General features: G+C 41.8%; 1 protein-coding gene across 2 annotated transcripts in view; it reads right to left on the minus strand.

The window, feature by feature from the left end:
• Fatp1 (Fatty acid transport protein 1) overlaps positions 1-18,164 on the minus strand; it is a 115,243-nt gene that overhangs the window by 12,203 nt on the left and 84,876 nt on the right. For both annotated transcript variants that reach the window (XM_050195812.3, XM_055063380.2), the window contains exons 2-8: positions 13,463-13,613; positions 11,945-12,182; positions 9,216-9,377; positions 5,491-5,560; positions 2,654-2,855; positions 1,396-1,588; positions 147-290 (exon numbers count right to left, since the gene is read on the minus strand). In XM_050195812.3, coding sequence (XP_050051769.1) covers positions 147-290; positions 1,396-1,588; positions 2,654-2,855; positions 5,491-5,560; positions 9,216-9,377; positions 11,945-12,182; positions 13,463-13,613 — 1,160 coding nt within the window. The remainder of the gene's footprint in view (positions 1-146; positions 291-1,395; positions 1,589-2,653; positions 2,856-5,490; positions 5,561-9,215; positions 9,378-11,944; positions 12,183-13,462; positions 13,614-18,164) is intronic.

The following is an 18,164-nucleotide window of genomic DNA, read 5'->3' on the forward strand; positions in this document are numbered from 1 at the left end:
ATCAAGGTAATAGGATAGTACGTGCAAGCCAAGTACTTTCTTCATGCTTACACAGCACATCTGGTTTACACAGCAGCATTAAAAGGTCCTCTCACTATTCCGGCAAGTTTTGAAGGAAATGAAAATCACAAGGATCCATTTCTCACCAGGTTCGCATGGGATGCAGAGCCCGTTCTTGTCCCTGAGTGGCTCACCAGTGGCTTCGTCTACTCGAATTAGCTTGACAGGATGGACATTGCTAGCAATCCGAGACACAAAACCAACGGACCCCACCTTGTTGTCGATGTTCACTGCACATTAAACAAGAGGTTAGCAGATCATTCTGCAGTGCTTTACAGTGAGGCAGCTTCCACAATTGTGCAACAATGTTGTCTGCTTTAATTATTGGAATGAGAGACATTACTGTTGTGAGGTCACATACATAGCTATGAGAATTGAAACAACTGTTTGTGCTGCCTCCCAAAATACCCTAGTATTGATGCTGTAAATGCACATTTTTTCTGGAAGGATTTCGCTTGCTCACAATTGGCTGATTGTCACTGTCTCCTGAAAAGCATTGCTAAAACATGCACAAGCCACTAAATCGGTGCCACACTGCCACCTTGTTTCACATTAAAGCTGCAAAGGATTTGAAAAGAACTACGGCAGAAGTATGGGTAAACTAATAGGTAGAAGAGGCTAGAAATTGAAGAGAAAAATATATAACTCATGTCCAAGTCAGGTCGGAAAATTTAGCATTCACTAAGAGCAAGTACGTTTTGCTTCACTTAGTGAGGTACATGCTGGCTTTGCATAATGAAGAAACCTTTGAAATATGATCTTGTGATCTTATTCTCCATTGTTTGACTATGCCAACTATTACTGTCCTAACTTAGAAAGATGAAAACACTTCCTTAGGAACCTAGGGCATGAAAAAGGATGCCTGCTTTTGCATTACCATCCTAGACAGTGACTGACAAGGCATTCACAAACAAGTGACTGAAACAGAATAGTCATGGGAATGTTCCTTTCTTCCATTATTTCTGTTTCCTTAATCATTTTGATGGTGATGATCACACAAATTGTAGTGGCCCTTCAATTTTACTGAGGAGCTTCCAACCTGAATTCGTCTGGAAAGGGCATAAAGGACACAAACCATAAGTTTTAAAAATATTTTTCCCATACTATTTTCTACTATTTAGAAATGAAAAACATAAGTATACATTCAGCTTTCAATTCAATATTTATTTTTTTTATTCTGGAACTGCACCATTGGTATGCCTGTAATAGTTATCGGCAAAATCTCAAATGTTTTCTAGCAAAATTGCAGTAAAAAGCAGCAAATGGCTTTTAAAATAATGTTTGTCTATCACCCCATTATTTATCAGCACAATATTGCTGTTGCTTAATACTCACAGACGTGCGCGTTTCCCTCTGTGGATCCATAGAGCTCACGAATGTCCCTGATGGCGAAGCGTTCTTGAAACTGGCTCCAAATTTGGGGCCGCAGGCCATTTCCAAACATCATGCGAATCTTGTGTTGCCTTTCCTGTGGACGCACCGGCTGAGCCAGTAGGTACCGGCAGATCTCACCAATGTACTGTGTCACCTGAAGCAACAAGGCAAAAGATTTATTTCAGTTCTACAACATAAGAGCCATGCCAAGACGAGACAAAAAAAGACCAAAAGGCTTTATTGGGCACATACAGTTCCACATAAAAATGAAATAAAATTATCTGTACAGCAGTCATGTCAAACCTTAATATTGAAAAACCCTTTTGACTGAATCTCAGCAAATCAACCAAAATATTTGCAGATCAACAAGGCACTGCAAGGCAGGAAACACTGTAGCCAGTTTAGAAAAGTGGAACCATGTTCTTAATCTGTTCAGAGTAAAGGCTAAAACAAACTTGGGCAATTTGTCAGCCATCCAATTCGGTATGTGCATGGTGTAATCTAACAGTTATGCCAAAAATGTTTTTGTTTTTTCCTGTGTACTTTTAAATTGTGACTGAAAGCCACGCTGCTTTTGCTTGCAGTGTTTTAGTGCTTATGACTTTTTTTTTTCTTACATTGAAAAATGCATGCACAGCACCTAGAGTTGTTTATCAGGAACATCCATAGACATTTTCACCCGATCTGATGCATCATTGTGTAATGTGTGTCTACGAAAAACTGAGAACATGCTTGAACTGTTAAAAATGCATTGATATTTTTTCTTTTTCTCATTGAACATCTTCTCTATTGTAAAGTGGAACATTTCACACTGTATGGAAACTTCTAAAGTGGCTTTTATTTGAGAAGTGCAGTTAAGAATTTGTGGGCCAGAATGGATGAAGTGAGCGTAGTTTCCATGGGGTGTTCACCTGCATTGGAAACTCCCTCTGTAGAGCTTCATTCTCAAAATGAAAGATAGTTACACATGAATGTGTTGTTGCTGTAACACTACCAATTATATACGCATAAATCCAATCTTCTCTTGCTTAAGCATCCTACCACAGTTTATTTAAGAGCTTACAATCTGTATGTTGCAAAATTGTGACAACCAGCTAGAAGAGCAGCAGCTGATCATGTTGCAATGTAATCTTGTGCAAACTTGAGTACACTGAATATCAATGTTAAATAATTCTGCAGGGACTACTTTAAATAAGGTAGACTGTAGTTCTCTTCTTACAGTGCAGTCATATTTGATGCAGTCATCCCAGAAGCGGGAAGCAGAAAACTTGGATCGGATGGCGACTGTGTTTCCGAAAAGGAGAGCCTGCCCCACAGCAAGGATACCACCTGCCGTATGGTACAGTGGCAGGGCAGTGTACAGGATGTCATCGGCCTTGATGGGCATCATGTACTTGGAAGCAGACACCATTGACAAATACCTGCGTCCACAACAAAATGTATGTATGCAAGCACTTAATTAAAGCCTGAACTCGTGAGATGAGCAAGTACAATAGGTGCAAGGTGCAGCAAACATAGGAGAGCCTCAACATCTATGTAGCCATGTCAGAAGAAATTGTCAATTGGTTCATGCCAAAACGAAACCTGGCAGGGGGGGAGGGGGTGTTTTTAATGAAACAATGAGCACTTTTAGGTCCGAAAGGCTTAGAGCATGAGTGTTTAAAGTGCAGGTGCTTCTAGCAGTCCACATGATCCTCTCAAACTTTCAACCCCTCTCCCCTTTCAACGTTGGCTCACTAAACTTTTATTGCTCTCCCCTGATATACCACAGCGCCTCCCATGAGAAGCTACAAGTTATGTATGTGGTAAGGTTCCCACTAAGGGTGTGCGAATATTAGAAAAGTTCGAATATTATTGAATATTATATTTTTAGTATTCGTATACAATTCAAAAAATAGATATTCGAAAATGTTCGAATATTCGGTTGGATACGAACATTCGAACCAAATCGAATACATTGCTGGCTGTGCGGGAGCAAACACGGTTCTTAACATTTGTTTATATCTAATCCAAGAATATTGGGGCGATTTCGCGCCGAATTTTGCGATCATGCTGCTAGCGAAATTTCGTTTGTAAAGCACACTTAGCCACTAAACGTCTAAACTTGCAGGAAAGCCAGCCTCTCAGTAGCAAGGGGCATGGGTTTGCGGGCAGCGAGGGTGCACTTTTTAGAGCTCAGCTCTTAATGGCCCGTTCCTGCAGTGAGCGTCGGCATCGCCGGTGGCGTAACCGACCGATCGAGCCCATAACTGCGAAAGATGAAAGGGTGAATGCAGAGAGGCAGGGAAACTGGTTTCATGTGGACCCGCTCGACCGCTCGATACGTACTCGTATCTGGTCTCAGCCAGACCGCTCGTTTCGTACCATCGTCTGCTCGCGTCAGCTCTCACTCACGCTTGTTTGGTTTGATCTCGTTTGCGCTTGTTTCGATTGTCATGGTTTGCGACTGTTTTGTAATCTGATTGTATGCGCGACGCGAATTGTGTAGTACTTTCTGGAAACCACGCGGCACCAGTGATTACACTGGAACCCTCGACGAGTGATGTATAAAGGCCGACACGCTTGACCCGCAGATCTCATTTTCGACGATTGCCGACTCTGATACATGTCGTTCTCAAACTCTTTGCCTCAATATATCACAAAATGAAAACACGTATATAGCTGCGCTCAAATTTCACATTAGGGAGTATTGTAATCGTCGGCAGTGCCACCCCCAATTTTGAGCTTATTGCGACAGCATGTGCGGTGAGCGACGACTGGCACAGAGTGAAATGCCTCCGAGTTTACGGGCATCTGATGAAGTATAATAAGGCATAGTCTGGCAAGAACAGCCAGTGGAAATCACTCAATTTTCCTAGTTAACATGAGCCAAATACACAATGCTTTAGTATAATGGCTTACTGGTCTAGTTTAACACTGACAATCCAATTGCGATGTTCCAACATAACAAAGATATCTGATTTGTATTCAAATACTTTGATATTTGCACACCCCTAGTTCCCAACATTAGTTTGAGACCTGTGGTTGACTGGCACTTTGCTGTCTACAGCTATTGACAGCCTACTACTAGGTACAAAACGCTAATGATAGCCATTGGCAACTATGGTTGCACACAACATACCCTAATGAGAACAGCAATATGACAGGGAGCACCTGAATTTGCATGGCAGCTCAATATATCTATGGAAAATAAGTGTACCCATGAGACAAAACATTCAGCGGGCGAGCTACTTGGTACATATATAAGCGTCCAGTTTTAATGGTGTCACGAATGATCATTGCTCAAAAGCGAACTATGGTGTTCCCTCTCACATTGCTTATGAGCACTTATGCACTTGCTGCTTACAACAGAATGGTGCACTTGACATGCTGGCACTGCAACCTTATTGAATGCTGCACAGCCCATTAATTACACCATCTGGCTGGAACCGTTATCTAATATTCCGTGTCACGCAGTCCTATGGCAAATCTCTTAGTTCAGCACCTATAAGAATTAAAGATTCATAAACTGCTACCAAATAAGTAGAAGCAATTGTACTGGCTACAGCAAGTCAGAAGGTTGGAAGCAGCTTTGAAAACATGAGACTTGTGCAATCTGAACAAGTTTTGCCGAGTACGTGTACACTGCACAAGAGCATTGGATACAGCAAGGTGCGACAAAAATGTGCCGCTTTACAACATAAGCATGAAGACTTGTTTAGTTCAGCATAACTTTTGCTCAGCTGCTGTATCTCAGTATCAGAGTGATATTGATACACCAGCAGATTAGTCTTAGTTTCACTTTTACACACGTCAAAAATAATTATGAGCACACAAATATGAATTTAGTTAACCATCTTATGTTCCTCGCACATTTAAAAAGTAATGAACGGACAAATCACTGAATATACCAGCACATCTGTATGATCTGTTTGGTACAAGTGCCATCCAAGGTGTAACATAGAGGGCGAAGTTCTTCTTTTTTTGCAAAACTTGCCATGTTGAATTTGCCACTCTCTACACAGCAACATATACACAAGTTGTCATGGCAGAACCAATAATGCAGTATGCGCTCACCTGCTGTGCTTTATGATAGCAGCCTTGGGAAGACCAGTGGTTCCAGATGTGTAAATGTATACCAGTTTATCTATAGAAAGAGAGATGCAAACAGAGCTTTAACAAATCGACCTTGTCTTGTGTGGATCACCTGCCATACACAAAAGGATGCGATTCCCAATTCAAAAGTAGTGTAAGCAAAAGACTAGAGAGTATGACAAGCTCAGTTTTTCATCCCGTGCATGTAATAAGATACACATATAATGCACCTTACAAGAGCATTTACCCAAGTGGGTGCAACTATCAATTCTGTATGCACAAAGTGCAAATTTTTCAACACAACTTCATCCCTTGCTGTTGGCAAAAGTGAACGGAGTGATCACAAAGCACATATGCAGGCAGATTTCAGAATGTGAGAAATTATGCTCAAAGCATTAAAAAAGAAAGCTTACCTGAAACTGCATTCAATTTCTAGCCTCACAATCAGAAAAAAAGTCAAATCTAGGCTAAAATTAAGCACTCATTTAATGTCAACGCAGACTGAAATCACAGCACATGAGCTTGGATGCAATCGGCCTTATTTCAAGAAAGCAGCCTGCTGGGATTTCTGACAACTTTTCATGCCAAAATATGAGTGAAATGAGACTTTTGCAGCAGGTGAAGGTATCAGATGATTTGGAAAATTTATCAATTATGGATACACCATAATGAATTGTCATTCAGAAGAAAACTGACAGCTTTACTGGGACATATAGCTGAAACTAAAAAGTTAAATCAAATTTACAGGTTCAAGGTCACAAAGCAACACAAGAGCTATGAAAGACACCACAGTAGGGGGCCCCAGGTTATTTTTGACAAGCCTTTAATACCATGCACTTAAATTTAAGTACATCAAAGTTTTTATCCATTGTGCTCCAATCATAACATCATCATAGCCTTAAAGGGACACTAAAGGCAAATATTAAGTCAGGCTAAAGGGATAGTAGTGCTTGAGAATCTCCAAGGCGTCAATATTATTGTGAACAGGGCCTTAATAATAGAGAAATTGAGGTAAATGCAAGACATGAATACAGACTCCCCCGGGACAATCAAGTACTTGCCCAATGACAAAAGCACTCCTCAGTTAAATTCTGTCACTAGTCCTCAACCACTCGTTCCCCAAAAATCCTTGTATTGTATTATAAGACAAAATAGAATACCACTTGTCCAGTTCTATTTCACTTTTAGAAAAAGAAAGTACTCATTGAAATAACCCTGACAACAACGAGGGCAGTCGAAGGGTTTAATTTTCACTTGACTTCGCGCCACCCACACTTTCGCGTTTCTGTAGCTATCACACAGTGCTGCACTGGTTTTGCTGGCTTGCAAAACTCGCACAAGCTGCTAGAAGCAAAGAATTCAACTTTCATGTGATCTTTCAGTGAACTTTCTGTGAACTTTCAGTCATCGAAGCAGCTGCAGCGGCGAATCCGCTGCTCTGTCCTTGCTCAGTACCGCTGTTTGTTGGGCGTAGTTTTACTCACTGAGGGCAGCAAAGGGTGGCGATGGCGTATGCAACGTCACCACTCCCCTGGTTCGGTGGCAGCAGATTTGAAATGTGATAAAGGTATTCAGACCCTTCAGATGCAGTTTTCTCGTAAATGAAGTCTTTTCTTGGCACAAGACAAGTGTTCCGAGGTTTCTGGAATGGTATTTAAACAGTCCACGTCGACTTCGTATTTGCCTTTAGTGTCCCTTTAACTGACAGCCGAACTTGCCATCTCACACACAGCAGCAAGCAGAATGCCATAGCCCGGTGAGTCTGCTCAAGGTATTAGAGATATTTGCACAAACAGCCTATTTCACTAGTTCCATCAGCCTAGTTGGTTACAGGTCCAGCTATCTGTATAGTACTCCTAAGTACAATAATTTTCTTACTTTGCTCAGTTTACTAATCACAATGTTCATATTTATTTATTATTTTAATTAATTAATGTGCCAACGTTGTCTCACATTATGAAAAAAAAAAGTAACAGACCACAAGAACAGTTATTAGGCTAAAATGCGATTGATTGCACTTATCAATCACAACCTCAAAAACTAGTTATGCAACATTACTTCCCTTTCACATCTCTTGTTGGAATTTCATGAATATACATACAAGCACAGAAGAATGTTTGACACTCCACTGAAGAATGTTGATGAAAACATTAGCCCCACGATCCACAATTAACATTTCATCACAATGCCATACCTAAATGGCATTTTTCAAGTTTAGACATAGTTCCCTACAAAGCCTTTGCTTTTTTTTTTTTTTTTTTAATGTGGCGGCCCCATGGACTTGCATGTGAGGGCATGTCCATGTGCAAGGCTTCTGTATAGCTTGAGTATTGCTGCTATGCGATGAAGGAAGAGTTCCCTCTGGCAGCAATGCTTGGTGTCATATTCACATGCCTGAATATCTATTACGTACTGTTCACAATTTCTTTGCAGATCTCAAAAGGTCTATTCCTGTCGCCCTGCACTTTGTGAACTAGTTCTGGCCACTTCAGAACCAGTTCTTACTTGTGCAGAACTGGCACAGCCCCACTGGCACCAACCCTGCACTACCTCTCTGCCGAGGGCAGAGAATGCTGCGAACTCGTCCTGCATGAAGCCTGCACTGGTTAAAACAAATGGCGACATGCATGTTGAACTGATGAAACGAATAGAGAAGTGCAGCGCCCTCTAATTTAGCTCAGAAAGTACAGGTGAATCGAACAGACCCACAGCATAAGTTTAATCAAGTGCAATTTGTTTTTACTCAGCTGATCCCATTCTTTCTGTCATTCAGCCATTATTGAATTTCTTATGTGACATCTGAAATATTGGTATTGTAATCAGGCATCAGAAAATTGTTCATCTTTAGCAGCTACAGCCAGTGCCCATCTGCTCTCTTATTCACTGTAATCCAAATGTGGCTGGGAATCCAGCAGGAAGTTACCTCTAAATCTGCATTGTTGCACTGCATAGTTTTGTATTTTGCAGACCATTTGGTTTTTTACTTTATTTCCCGGAAGCCAGTGCTTTCATTGTGCTTAGTGAACCCATGAAGATGATGGCTTTTTCAATGTTGTACTGTGTTGTCCATTCTAAGGCATTCATTACTGCCTGTAGTTCTGTGGAAATCCTGGCATTGCTGGGTAGCCTCATTAATGATTCATGGTTGCTTCCTGCTATTGCTGGCCAAACAATCTAGGCCTTTCAAGCCATCTGAGTAGTATTAGATGTGGTTATTGTAGCTGTACTGTTACTGTAATGGTAAAAGATTTTATGAAGTTGTATTTTGCCTACTTGGAATTGGCCAGACACATTCAACGCACATGCATCTTTTCCTTGAGAGAGAAGAACCTGTCTGCAAAGCAGTTTTAACTGCAAACCATTTGTTAATATCATGTTCTTTGTATGAAAACTGCAGGAAAATGTTTTTTGGCATTTATATGGCTATTAACATTCCACACTGATTATAAACAAATACAGCATTCACTCAAGTATCAGCAAATTATAAACACTGAATTGGCACATTACAGCCAAGCATAGCTGCTGCACCAAGAAATTCTTACAGACAACAAATAACATAACTGAATGATTTCAGAAGACAATTAAGTGCTACTACTTGGAAAAATGTATACATTACAAAATTATTGTGGGAAAAACTATACTGACTAGACCATCCCAGCACACAGAGCCAAACCATAATCTGTGTATACATGCTGCTTGCAACCTACCATGAATGCTGCCTTTGTAGTCAATATCTGCAGGAACTGATGAGCTGTTTTTGATAAGTTCCTCCAGATCAACTGCTGGCAGAGGCTGGGTGTCACAAGCACCATACACATAGTACTGGTAGTCACCCTTCTCCATAAGGGAAGGGGCCACATCCTTCATGGCTGCACAAAGAAAGAACAAAAAGATGTCACCATCAAGGTTCACAGCATACACTTAAGCTGGATTCACATGACAGGCCTGCTTGTGGACAAATCAATCGCGTGATATACGACATACATTGGATCGCTTCACAGCTAGCAATCGTGCTGCGAAGAAAAGCAGACAATGCACACTGCTTAACCCTGCTCTCGCTTTTCAAAGCATGGCCAACAGTGCAAACACATCAAAACACAGTGTGTGCTCACTCGTGGCGATCAAGCTAACCGTATGAGCTAAGCATTTATTTAACATGTTTCAATGCAATGAGCAGTGTCGAATAGATTGCACAGGGTAGCTTGGTACTTTGGTATCTCACCAAAAATCCTAAAAGTGATGCTTCTTTCGCCCTTATCGTGAATCACTTCACGAGGATCGAGTGAGCGCAGCATGAATGGGTGATGTATAATAGCGTTATATGCAATCCGCAAACTCAAATTGTGATTCACTCCATCATGTGAATACAGTTTCAGAGTCATAGACGCATATTGCCCCATTAGGCTGAAATTCAGCACTCTGCAATTCTAAAGAATGCCTAAAGACAGTCACTAAGCAGTCTTCTGAAAACCACACTTGGGTAAAAAGGCATGTTGCTTACTATGAAGAAAAGCCAATGCACCCTACACTAATTCAAGGGTTCTAGAATTGAAGAAAAAAATGAGTGTTCAAATTCTAGCCAATACAGTCGCAAGTTACCACTCGCATGATTTTATAGTACTGCAATGGAAGCTAGAAACAGGGCATCTCCATTACTTTTGAAGATATACACTCTAAAAATGAGGGTACAAGGTGACAAATGTGCACACTTCCGGCAAGAAGACAGTGACTGTGAAGAACTTGAAATACAATTATTAATTGTATGTAATGGGCATACTGAAAAATACTCCTGTTTGCTAGGGCATACACAATGTCCACAGAAACAGCACAAACATGCCTGAGATATTACACAAGTCAATCTATTTTTCCTTGTCCACACAATGTTCTACCTGGCTTCAAATATATAGACCAGAATGCTGTTTCCACCCTTCTGTGAATTTAGGTTCACAGAAAGGTGGAGCCACAGTAACAGCAAGCACACTTCACCAGCCATTTCAGACAGCAGAATGTGTCACTCAAACTTGTCTCTTATGCAGCTATGATACGTACTATTTTGATCACAGTGAATGCTGGCTTTAATGCAAATTATGATTTTGTATTCTTACAATGTTGCGAAGCATACAATCACTATATTCTGCAAGCGCTAAGAACAGGGACACCATTAGAGAAACTTTAAAGAACTGTGCAGTGCAAAGATAATATGCATAACATTGAGATAATTATAGATCAAACATGTGTATATGATGTTCTAGTTGAGATTGAAAAGAAGTGGAGCTGGGCAGGCCATGAAATGAATGGTCTGTTAGAGTGACGCAGTTGAAGGTGACAAGAGAATCAGAGAGAGAGGAGACTTGGAAACTTGTGGATATGGAGCACATTTAGGTGACACAGGACAAGGGGTGTGCGAATAGTGATTTTTGAGTCTGAATCAAATGCAAACTGAATAGTGCCAGAAGCAAATCAAATAAAATATTGAATACTTTTCTAATAATGACATGCCATTAATAAATTAATATAAAATTATGTTCACATCTTAATATTCTTAAAGTTAGCAAGTATCTCTCACTACATAGTATGTCACACAGCATTGTTTATTAACAGCACAAACAGAGCATTAGGAGCAAAAAAAGTAGATTCTTCGCATGCAAAAGGCTCTTTAGAGAGTGTCAATGATCACTGTACAGCCTGTGAAATAGCCTGCTCCACTACGCAAGTTCTGATGTTTTATGTCTATACTATGCCCGTGGGGGTGAAAATTTACCATACTTTTGTTCCAATTTAATGTTTACTTCGGACCCGCCGTGGTTGCTCAGTGGCTATGGTGTTGGGCTGCTGAGCACGAGGTCGCGGGATCGAATCCCGGCCACGGCGGCCGCATTTCGATGGGGGCGAAATGCGAAAACACCCGTGTACTTAGATTTAGGTGCACGTTAAAGAACCCCAGGTGGTCAAAATTTCCGGAGTCCTCCACTACGGCGTGCCTCATAATCAGAAAGTGGTTTTGGCACGTAAAACCCCATAATTTAATTTAATTTTTTATGTTTACTTGGGCCCAGTTGATGTTTTGAAAAATTCTAGAAGTATTCAAAAAGATATAAACATTTATTAATAGTGACTGTTCGAAGACCAAAGGGAACAGGACACTGTACGATTTGTTATTCGAAAGTTTCGAATGTTCACACACCTCTAGTTATTTGAGATCTTTAGGACAGGCCTCTGTACTAGAATAAACTTTGGGCTGATAATGATGCCTCATGCATTTCTCTGGCTACATACCATATTGCTCATGAACTATGGTAAAAAGGTTGAATTTATAGGATGTAAAACAATACAAGCAGCTAAATAAGAACCAGTGGTCATCGAGTGCCTGTCTAACTGCAAAGCTGCTCCAACATCTTCCACTAGACTGGAGGCATGGTAAAAAGCTCATTCGCACCATTGGCCTGTTCCTTGCCGAAGACAATGGCCTTGGCACTGATGCAGGTGAGGGAGTGCAGAAGCGGATCAGACTTGAGGTTAGTGTTGACCAGAGCAGCCACAATGCCCACTTTGGACATTCCCAGCCAAAGCATGACAAACTCTGGCCGAGAGTCCATAAACACGGCTACTTCATCACCAGGCCTCAGTCCCTGCTGCAGAAAGCAGTTGGCCACCCTGTTCGTGAAGTCATCCACCTGTGAATGAGCAATAAGAGTCATTCAATGCTCTTGAAAAGTTTCAGAGAAAATTGCAGTCAAATTCCTGTGGTGAAGAACTACCAAATAATTTTTCTGTCAGAGTGCAACATCTACACTAGAAAATTAGTGCAGTCTGATAACTCCAAAATATTGGTTGCATTTTTGTTGCATTGTGAAGCTGCTCAACTAAAGAAAAACATTTTATTATTTCACTGTTTGGCTTCCTAAGGAGAAGAGCAACATGCAAAAAACCAGCCAACCAGTGAATATTCACAAGGCATGAATACTGAAAAGATTACATTACATATTACAAGCTACTGTTTACACTGATGAGCACTGCAACATATGGCACAGCAGTCTCACATGTGAAGTGAAGCTGCACACACATTTCAAATGCAACCAGGCATCAGTGTTTATTCATGTAAAAGCTCATAATTATGTTTTCAACCATATCATACTCAACTTGAGATTATTCAAGCACCAAATAATTCAAGCTCCTAAGGACCACTGAACTGTATATTTTGCTAGGCTTAAGAACTCGCCTGCAAAGAATCTTGGTGTGTACTTCTGTGGCCATTTTACAAACATTGTGGTCTAAGAAAGAAAAAAAAAAGTACTAATATGTATACAACTACAATGATGACATTGTGTCTCCCTTTTACTATCAGGCCCTTCATAAATTGAATGGATATATATTACCCAATTCTTACAGTAACAAGTTTACCTCCTACTTGATTTTGTTCTCCATACCACCACATGGTAAGTAAAGGAGAAAACAAAACCATTTTGTCTGATGCTGCTTTTCAGTAGGCTGCCTTTATATGCTGTATATTATCATTTCTTGATTGGAGGATAGGATTGGCAGTATTCAGCTCTCATCATTATTCCATGACAAGATGCTCACTTGTGCCCCTTGTTTTCATTATCTTCAAAGTATGTAGCACAATTAAGTTCTTTCAACATGGAAACCATTATGGATACAGTAAAGGGGTGGTGATGATGCTCATGACCACCTTCTGAACTCCTTGTGAATTTTTTTTCCTTTTTTTAAAGCAAATTTCATTAGCCCAACATTTACATGAGACTTTTTACTTTCCACATACTCTGCAATACTTCTCAACTACTTGTGTGAAACTGATCAGCAGATGCGAGTGCAAAGCACACCTGAGCAAGATCAAATGTACAACACCATGAGACAACATTTTCATTGTCACACCACAGCTATCGTGTGTCCAATGTGAAGCATGGTGATGAATAAACATAACAGTCACATTCACCTGTTTGAATGTCCATCGGTTGTGCTCCATGATGAAACACACCTTGTCCATGTTCTTGTTGACCACGGACTGAAACACCATAGGCACCGTCCGATTGGCTTTGAGGCATGATTTGAAGTATAAGCCCGTCTTAGTGATCCGAATCAGGCCCCTGCATGAAGAAAAATTGGAAACTCATGTTACTCTTGATTCTTGCCCTCATCCTACAAGATGCATGCTACACACCTCAACAATGGTTATAATTATGGTTCAGCATTTTTGGTTTTTATTTTGAATGCATATTTTCATTTTTTGCCGGCGAATATCTATACAGCTAAACATTTATGTTTTCTGTTTTTAGCATTGCTGTTAAAATAAAATGATGAATGAAGATGCCATCTTTATGCTAGTCATTTTACGTCAAACTGGAACAGGAAGAAAGAAACACGCACACGCAAGTACAAGTGAGTGAGATATTGAGTCCACACAGCAACTGTACATTTCACTTCCAATCAAGTCACGATCTGATTACAATACATACAAATGCATTTGCCCAGGTTTTCTTCATTGCTATGCACCCTTGCTTTTCTGTTTAACATCCTAAATTTAGGGAATCCACTTTCAATGTTTACACTTGAAACAGGCACGCTAAGGAGGTGAAGTGCCACAGTCAATCAATCAAATTGGTCAATCAATCAAATGTGATCGCCAGGAGACAACCAGTACCACATTTTCGAGGACAGCATACTGCCGATATTCACACAGCTCTTGCTTCACGGCTTGAATCGCGTTAGTGCCACTAACATCAAGTTACTAACAGTAAAGATGCTCTCATAGATCAAGAAATATGGGGCATTTCAGACTTCACATTTGGGTCATTGATGTGGCCATTAAACTAGAATTATGTCAGTGCAGCGGTGTCCCCCATGATACCCGAAACGTTCCTTATGACACTGTATCGCAAGCAAGGAATAGGCATCGCACACAAGCATGTCCTCCGATTCCAGCTTTTTCTGAGATTGTAAAAATCGAGGTTGACTTTTCTCTAACAAATTTCATCTTAGATGCTGGTGGCAAGGAAGTTCCATGACGGAGACAGATGACCCATCCACTGGCATTCCAACGTGTCCACGAGAAAGATTGGGAACGTTCGAGCCACTCTGTTACTCATGCACCCAGTTGTTGAAATAACCTACCTTTATCACTTAAAACCGAATTCAGCAAAATGAATTTGGCAGACTTTTGTTTCCCCCCCCCCTTTTAAACCGAAAATGCTGTACCCTAGTAATAACATCGCTTGTACAAGATGCTTGGACTCATTTTTCCTTCAAGATATATTGCAATATTATAATTCAGGGTCATTTATTACACAAGTCAAGCGTTTCCAAGCTTGGCTACGTATGACGGTTTGATAAATATGTACTCTTCTCACAGCATGGTGCAACATCTCATGTTGCAAAAGTAGCAAGAGCTAATAATATAAGTAGGGACCTCGCAGTTTGTGAATGGCCAGTTCATGCGATTAACAAGCTGAAGCACTGCTTTTCAATGCTGCTTCCAACAGCTCTAGCATTTCGCAAATTTTTTCGCCACTAGGATATCTTGCACTAATTATTTAGGTAAACAAGAACTGGAGAGTTTGGACGACTGCAGGAGAAGTTTTGCAAGCACAAATGAGCAGGAAATTAAGGCAATAAAGGCAACCTAAGTTAACATATGAAGCTGTAATTTAACTTAAGCTAATGTACAGTCAATGAACTGTGCTCCTCACACTGGGTCTTCACTTGCCGCTAATTTTTTTAACTATGCTTTATGCTTGCAACAGACATACACGATCGTCTGTTGTCACACGACCACTTTCGATCGCGATCAAGCCTGATCCGGATCGAAATACCCGACCGCGATTGGCTCCCTGGCGCAGCTTACGCGAAGAAACCAATCGCGACTGAGAAATTTGATACCGATGGGGCTCGATTGCGATCAAAGGTGCGCCGTGTGATACCCTTATAAAACTTAAGGGCCTGTAAAAATACGCCAGGAGACCACAGATTAAGTCCAGTATGTAAGAATTCGCTGCAATTCATCGGTCGGCAAAAGTACACGGCGATTTTGTTTTCACGCAACGTATGACGCACAGCACAACTTCCGCACATGTCTGCCACATTAGCGCAGCACATTTATTTCAACCAGATTACTATCTGCGCCCTCTCTTCTTCCGTAGTTCGCAGCGACGACGTTAGGGAGCGTACGAAAATGCTAGCGGCGGCGACTGCAGAGGAAACACTGGCTGACTGGCACAGCAGCACTTCCTCGACCAGTTAGGCGCTGGGCGGACGCGCACCTCGCGTGCCCCCAGGAGAGCGGCGGTAAAAACAGCGCGCCAGACAGACAGACGTAGTGACGCGCGGGGAACCACCGCCGCGCGCCCGAGGCCAGGAGAGCGGGTGCCAAGGATGAGAGAACGACGCACCGCAGCACGAATGTTTCCTTTTCCTTCCGACAAGAGAAAAACCAGTTTGCCGAGCAGCAGCTAGTTTTCACTCTTGCCGTTCTGCTGCTCTCGAACATGCGTGGCGCCTCACCCGCCCTGGAGAAAAGTAATGAAAAAGGTCGAATGCTTCGAGGAATGACCGCCGCAGGAGTAGGAGGAGGGAGAGGCATCGGAATGCTTGAACCGCAGAGATGTACATACCGCCACGTTTCAGCTAAACAAAAAATTTGCGGGAAAAAAAAAATCGAATGCAACCCAGGGCGGTTTCTCTCTCTCTCTTTATTATGTGTGCTTGGGGGTAGAAGAACTAATAAACGTGCGAATACTGCTATCTGTAACCGAATCCGATAAAAAATTCGAACAGTTTCGAATAGTTTGTGGATGCCGAACTTGTTTCGTCGTGCACGGCAGAACAGCGAGGAAGTGCTCCGGTACCATCACGTACCACAACATGAAGAATGCAAGCGCTTCTGTAACACCGAAATTTACACTATAAACAAGCAACCATGTAGTAGTACACTATAACCGAGTTGCATAACTGAAATGAACGTGAATGAACAACAACGAATGAATGAACGATAACTATGCTGTATATATTACCTAACACGAGCCCGGCCGGGGCACGATATTGACACTTGCATAGTACAGAGTTGAATAATGATAGTCCATAAATGGAAGAGGGTATGAAACGTTGCTTGACGCTGAACTGTGCCTGCCTGGGAGGTCGCAATTATTTCAACTGTCGTTCTCTAAAATCATGCAACACGGACCATGCTTCTCACATTTACCATCTGGTGATCGAGTTACGGCAGTGGCGGCCAACCTTATCAGGCTATTATGTCTCTTCCCCTCACTTCTCGGTATGTGGCGGCGCAAACGACTTAGATTTGGACAGAAAGCTGGCGGGAGACCTCGTCCGAAAACAGCCCGGCGCTAAAAAGAAGGCAAGTTTAATAACAGGGAAAAGTGCGTCATTACAGAGAGGTCTGGCCATGCCGCATCACCTGTAAGCGCCTGCGCGTACGGTAAAAAAGTCCGCCTTGTGTCTGAGGCAGAGAGAGGATTGCCATTTTGCCTATGCACGGCCGACACGGAAATGTGGCACGGCTAAAATGCGCTATATTCTCCTACGTTTTCCTTATTTTCATGTTATAGTAATCAGCTACTCGGTTACCCCGATTCTTTTTGAGAACTTCTCGCAGACAACAGAGCGCTGCCACAGACAGCGTCACGTTAGGTTCCCTAAAGTAGATGGACTTGTAAAAAACGCCGCCGGTTATATCTGTCGTACACAGCTCTTGCGTGTACACGGACGGCAGTGCAAAGGGTTTTGCTTTCTACTGTCGCATGAAAAGATAAATGGTTAACGAACGCAAGTGTTTGCATAACTGATACCTGAAGCAGCGTCCGCGCCTTTGCACGCTACATGCGTGCGACAAATTTATGCCATGCTAGTCTGTCCGTTGCACTAAAGCGACTGTTATCAAACAGTAATCTCGATAAGGAAAACGATGTAGTTGGAAGCAAAATGTCCGCGACAGAAAGCCGTCGTTGAGCACCAAAACAATTTCGTTAAGTATACGAAAGCGAATTGTAACGTTCGAACACGCAACCGCAAGGGCGATAACAGACAACTGGCTTGACCACAACTGGCTAAGCAAAAAAAAAAAAAAAAAAGAAAGAAAAACTATCGTACCGAGTTTCTATGGAACTCTGAAGCGGACCGAAGAGGCTGCGCATAGTGTTAGACCAATACTAATATTTGTGTGACGACGCGCAGTTGCCAACGTTCAAGTAAGCGAAGTCGGGAACGAGGGAATCTGGCGACCGACCCAGGAGCCGCTGGTTCTGTACGTGTAACCATGTTCCATAAATTTCATTTATCCCTACCATGGTAGCGATTTACAACAAGAAAGGTGCGATAGTTGCTTGGCTAACACGGCTACCAATGCTGATAGAGGCTGGTGAACAGCCTACAACAGAACTAGAATCGCGAGAAAAACAAAACCGCCTTTATGTGGACGACAACGTAACTGAAGACAAAAGAGAAGAATGTGCAACCGAGCTGTCAGGCATCATAAAAATGTGTTCTCGTTTACTGTTTATTCGGTAGAAAAAAAAAAGGGGGGGGGGGGGGTAAACTAGGGACACTTGGCCGTACCGGCTGGGTCAAGTCGAGACTCGGGACATTTACTCAAAAGTGAGGATTGTCCCGCTAAATTCGGAACGGTT

The sequence above is a fragment of the Dermacentor andersoni genome, chromosome 1 (genome assembly GCF_023375885.2).
Source record: "Dermacentor andersoni chromosome 1, qqDerAnde1_hic_scaffold, whole genome shotgun sequence".
NCBI classification, from domain to species: Eukaryota; Metazoa; Arthropoda; class Arachnida; order Ixodida; family Ixodidae; genus Dermacentor; species Dermacentor andersoni.